This window comes from Corticium candelabrum, chromosome 17, assembly GCF_963422355.1.
Source record: "Corticium candelabrum chromosome 17, ooCorCand1.1, whole genome shotgun sequence".
In the NCBI taxonomy this organism is placed as follows: domain Eukaryota; kingdom Metazoa; phylum Porifera; class Homoscleromorpha; order Homosclerophorida; family Plakinidae; genus Corticium; species Corticium candelabrum.
The window spans coordinates 3512090-3518051 of record NC_085101.1 but is presented as its reverse complement, the minus strand read 5'-3'; the positions used below and the strand labels follow the sequence as shown (position 1 = coordinate 3518051).

Genomic DNA, 5962 nt, shown 5'->3' with positions numbered 1-5962 from the left:
CGTAGAACTAAATTTCTAAAAACAGTTTCATCCGCCTGTTTATTGCAAATAAAATAGATATGTGTATATATATATAATATAATTATATATATTTATATAAACCCACCTAAGTCGGTATCTAACACACGTTATTCAAAAAACATGTCACTACAGTCTAGAGCCAGTCTATGCCATATCATTTTGGCGTTATATCCAGAGTTTTACCGACAGTTGTTCATGTATGTTACTGACTGCCAGGCTGACTATCAAACTTCTTTTGAAAGATGGACGTCGTGCAATGGTCTTCAATACTTCCAAACTGTGTGGTGTCCACAAGCCAAGAGATTGCACACAAGAGGGTGGAAAATACTCCCAGATGATGTGACATTGCCTTCATGACGTTGGTTTTTTTCCTTTGTCCAGCTGCAAATGCATTTCCCGCATTGCAAGCTTTTTGGGTAAGGTATGACGGTTGCATTGTGTTCCTGATTGTTACATCAAAATATGTGGCACAGCCTATATATATCTCTATATATAAAGGAGAGGTGTCTGTGTGTCTGTCTGTCTGTCTGTCTGTGTGTCCGTACGTACGAGCGTCTCTCGAAGACGGCGAGTCCGATCTCGGCCGAATTTCGCTCGCGCACGCCGAATTCATTCAGGTCGAAAGTCAGACCGCGGTCGTCTTCCTGACTTCTCCCACGACGACGCCGTTTCCCGCCGATCGCGCTCGCTTCCGCTCGCGCGCGAATATCTCCGGAACGGCGCATCGTGTCTCCACCGAATTTAGACTGCCCGTTCCCGACGTCGGACGGTACGCGCCGAGCGTGTCGTCTATTGCCGGCGACGTCGGGAAAAGGAAGATATTCTTGCTGATATCCGGGTCTCGAAAAAATACGCACACAGTCGTTTGCCAGTCTGCGACCGTCGAAGACCTGCCGTGTTTGATGCACCTGTTCCCCGAAACGCCAGCAACGTCCAGCGGGACCGTCGAAAAGACGACAGTCGGTACGAGTCGTGACTTCGTTAGATACGACCGTCGAAGAGCTGCCGTGTTTGACGCACCTATTCTCCGAAACGCCAGCAACGTCTTCGACGAGACGACGTTCAACGGGACTGTCGAAATGACGCGAGTCGGCATTCGTTGTATACGGGGAACGGATTATCCGGGTAAGTATTGCACGTGACTTGCACGTTACGGGATTCGCGTCGAAATTATAGATGCCAGGTTCGATACACCTGTTCTCCGCAACGGGACTGTCGAAATGGCTTCAACGGGATCAATAATCCAATCAACGGGATTTTTTGAAACTGGACACGTGTCGAATAGATGCCAAGGGTCGAAAGTGAGACTGTGGTCGTCTTCCTGACTTCTCCCACGACGACTCGATTAGGCGCCGATCGTGTCGTTTCTTGCCGAAACAAGCGCGAAGAGCAAGATTCGAATTTATTCAGCACATCCGGGACCTCGCAACTAAGATATCACGTGACGTGTCCACAGACCTATCTTTACATTACAGTATTTTGCCCGTACGAAGGACGGGCCACATGAGCTCGATACACCTGTTCTCCGCAACAGGACTGTCGAAATGGCTTCAACGGGATCAATAATCCAATTAACGGGATTAATAATCCAATCAATGGGATTTTTTGGAACTGAACACGTGTCGAATAGATGCCAAGTTCGATACACCTGGCAGCAACGTCCAAGTCGAAATGGTTTCAACCAATCGCTAATCCAATCAACGGGATTTTGGAAACGGCAATTGAACGAGATATAACTATGAATGAGAATTCTGTCTGGCTGCTACTAAACGGTAAAAACACTTACACCACGGCTAATTAGTGACAGTAAACGGTTCTCTAAACAAACTGTACGTGACCTGGCTACACCCCTCTGCCTCTCCAACCATCAAACGCATTTTTAGATACTTTCTGCTATAATCTCTACCTATAAAAATGCGACCTGTCTCTCCTCCACTTCCAACTGCGGCGCTATGAAGTGGAAAGGAGAAGCACCTGGCATGGGTTGTCCCCCGGGCGAAGCCGGGCATTGGAGCTTGTATATATATATGTATATAGAGTAGAAGACTCAATTAAGGAGCGTATAGATGCTACCTTCTTGTGCCTTTCCAGTCAGTGCATAAGCGTATGTCATTCTCTATGTCTTTTTGCTCAGGATACCGGATCCTTGGTCGCTGGTTCAAATACAAATACACGATCTGCACATTCTCACATATGCGAAAGCCTTCTCAATTAACTATACTTCCGGCTCGAAGTAAAGGGGCACTGGTGCCACACCCTCCAGATCCGCCACTAATCATTTGTCTTTTTTGTCGTCGTTTGTCATTGTAATCATACAGTACCGTACCCACAAGCATCATATTCTAGAACAGTAAAATTGGTATCGGTCACAACACTCTGTACGTATACAAACAATCTGAACGCCACTCGTTAATTAATTAATTAATAACAGACCCTCGCACGCTGTCTTGGACACGACCGCGAAAGTTTGCTACTCGATCAGATCTTGAATTCTAATAGTAGAAACTGGTTTCTGCAGAATAAATACATTAAATTAGCAAGAAATTTTGAGTGTAGGTGTTTGCGTTAGCTCGAGGCACTGGAAGCCTCTCGGTGCCAAATCTACTTGTGGCTCTCTACATGTGGCTCTCTACATGTGGCTCTTTACATCTGGCCCTCTACTTAACTAGGCAGGAGGCCGGACCACCTGCAACTCTAGTGTCGACGACGACGCCCATGCCGCTACGTGCGAATGTTTACACTATGCGTTCTGGCTATAGCTTTATTGCCAGTGTTGTCAGCGACCTACTTACTTAAAGTAAAGCAAGATGCTATGGTACTGTATGCACAAAATATTAATTAAACCTTAGGGGCGCATGCGCTAGTTAGGTTAGGTAAACAATTAGTCACTTGACGTAAAACAGAGGAAGCCAACAAGCAATCACATTGGAGCTGATCTCGCGTTGGAGACCCTAACGTGAGTCAAGAGAAGACGGACAGGTCGATCAGACGCCCAACGTGTTACGGTGTAGAGTACCGGTTGAACAGGTCAGTGATGTGCATGCAAAGAACTGGTTTTCGCGAGTGTTAGGTACAACGTGTGTACACATACTTCGAGCACTTACCCATTTGGACTTGGGCTACATCTGTATGGCGCGCCATGTGTGTCAAAAGTCGTTTCGTCGGCTCATTGATGTCGATTCGTCGGCTCATTGATGTCGACGTCTATGGGGCGCCATGTGTGTCAAAAGTCGTTTCGTCGACTCATTGATGTCGATTCGTCGGCTGGTTGATGTCGTTTCGTCGGCTGGTTGATGTCGTTTCGTCGGCTCATTGATGTCAGCGGGTGGCCTCAGGGTGCGTGACCATTTCGTCCATCCCATTTTCAACAATTGAATAAATATTGAATTAGAAATTGAAAATAGCCTAGAAGTTGCTTGTAATCTCAATAGTCAATTCTATTAAAAATTAAAATTGACTGATTGACAAACTATAATTATCTGCGGATTATAATAAATATTGAAAACATACTTAATTTCTAACCAATTTTCTATTTCAATTCAATGCAATATTGAAATTACAAGCACGTTAGTTTAATTTTCAATGTTAAATTCAATAATCAATTTAATTTTAATTTAATTTTAAATTTTATTTTTATTTTAAATTTAAATTTTAAAAATTAAATTTTGAATTTTGAATTTGCATGGCCAATTTGTCCATTCCATTTTTAATTTTTGAGACAAATTAAAAATTGAATGTCAAGTTAAAAATTGACTGGCGTTGTTTGCTTTTACCTGCGAATTTTCAACACTTGCTGTGTCCACTGTGGACTCGGGCCCGCCACACGCGGGGAAGTCCCTAGAGGCACTAACCTTAGTGGATACAACAGATCAACAATTCACAGGTAAACACTTTGTGTTATGATAAGGTTCTTACAAGCCTGTACAGGCACCTCTACACGTTGTTGTAAACATTGTTGTCTAGAGATGTACGCATGTTAATTAACACGTCGTAGCTTGTTGTATCCACTAGGGTGCCTGTTTTAAGAAAGCCTCTACACAGCCTCTAGGGACTTCGCCGCGTGTGGCGGGCCCGAGTCCACAGTGGACACAGCAAGTGTTGAAAATTCGCAGGTAAGAGCAAACAACGCCAGTCAATTTTTAATTTGACATTCAATTTTTAATTTGTCTCAAAAATTAAAAATGGAATGGACCAATTGGCCATGCAAATTCAAAATTCAAAATTTAATTTTTAAAATTTAAATTAAAAATAAAAATAAAATTTAAAATTAAATTAAATTTAAATTGATTATTGAATTTAACATTGAAAATTAAGCTAACGTGCTTGCAATTTCAATATTGCATTGCATTGAAATAGAAATTGGTTAGATATTAAGTATGTTTTCAATATTTATTATAATCCGCAGATAATTATAGTTTGTCAATCAGTCAATTTTAATTTTTAATAGAATTGAATATTGAGATTACAAGCAACTTCTAGGCTATTTTCAATTTCTAATTCAATATTTATTCAATTGTTGAAAAAGGGATGGACGAAATGGTCACGCACCCTGAGGCCACCCGCTGACATCAATGAGCCGACGAAACGACATCAACCAGCCGACGAAACGACATCAACCAGCCGACGAAACGACATCAACCAGCCAACGAAAGACGAAACGACATCAACCAGCCGACGAAACGACATCAACCAGCCGACGAAACGACATCAACCAGCCAACGAAAGACGAAACGACATCAACCAGCCGACGAAAGACGAAACGACATCAACCAGCCGTCGAATCGACATCAATGAGCCGACGAAACGACTTTTGACACACATGGCGCGCCATACATCTGCACTAGCTGTTGAAACCGCCATTGACCAACACCACGGTACCCCTAGACATGTGCATGCTACGCATGATGTAGACATATCAAGCTTCCTACTATTTCTCATATATACTGATACATGTCTCTAGATGGGCAGGCAGAAACAAAAGCAACAAGGTAAATATTGCGTAATATGCAATATACTTGAACATGTAGCAGCTTGTAGCTATAGCTAATGTAGCTGCTTCCTGTCTGCTCTAGACCTGCTGTGTCTCACATTTATCTACACGTAGAAGTTTTGGAACAACTTGGGAGTAACAAAACTGATGTAATGACTTGCTTAATTAAGGAGGGTCGATCACTCCGTCCATATCTAGTTAAGATTATAGGCGGATCCGAGATAATTACGGTGGGGAAAACGTGATGACGTAAATGGTTCAGTGGAGGGAATTGACGGAATATCCTGGGCAAAGGTTAACACGTTATTTGCTTACGGGCTACTGTGAGTGTAAGGGAAGTGAACAGCTATTTAGCCACTTCTCCGTCATAGTGGATTGTAGGTAGGTCAGTAGCCTTCCAAGAGTTGAGATGGCTTTCTCTGAAGTTGCAGATGTAAGGTAAAGACGCAACAGCTTGTGAATTTCGGCTACTAACTTCCGTGTCAGAATAACACGCCTTCGAAATGCCCGTATCCGCCTGGTGGGCGTTGCATGCCTGGCAGGACACTGTCAACAAAGTCCATGATGTGTGCACGTGGTCTAGCTGGTGTTTGGATTGGCAAACCCACTGCAGAAGTAAATGGTTCCATTTAAGGAGATTCAAGTATTACGGGATCTCAGACTCCCCATTTCAAATATTGGAAGGTATGTCGTCCCACGAAACCGCTGTCTCCGCCGCCGCTGTATCTCCGGACGATTGGTAGTATGTAATACATTATTTAACTAACACGGACTTCAGCAAATTATATTTGGCATGGATTAATTGATTTAGAATTTTAAACAGTCTGTCAAACATTTACAGGTGAAACTGCCAGTGCCACAAAGATTCTGTGCCTATTCAAACTACTCATGTGCGTGTTGGTGGTCAATGGTCAGTAGGTTACTTGATTGCTGTAATACCTAATGGTGCCT

General features: G+C 43.1%; 1 protein-coding gene across 2 annotated transcripts in view; it reads left to right on the top strand.

Annotated features, from left to right (window-relative positions):
* Positions 1-2927: 2927 nt before the first annotated feature.
* Positions 2928-5962, top strand: part of LOC134193086 (putative ammonium transporter 1) — a 7267-nt gene continuing 4232 nt past the window's right edge. Inside the window, exons 1-2 of one of the 2 annotated variants that reach the window (XM_062661877.1) lie at positions 2928-3048; positions 4982-5009. In XM_062661877.1, coding sequence (XP_062517861.1) covers positions 4982-5009 — 28 coding nt within the window. In that variant the 5' untranslated portion in view covers positions 2928-3048. The remainder of the gene's footprint in view (positions 3049-4981; positions 5010-5962) is intronic. The other variant, XM_062661878.1, reaches the window with a different exon arrangement.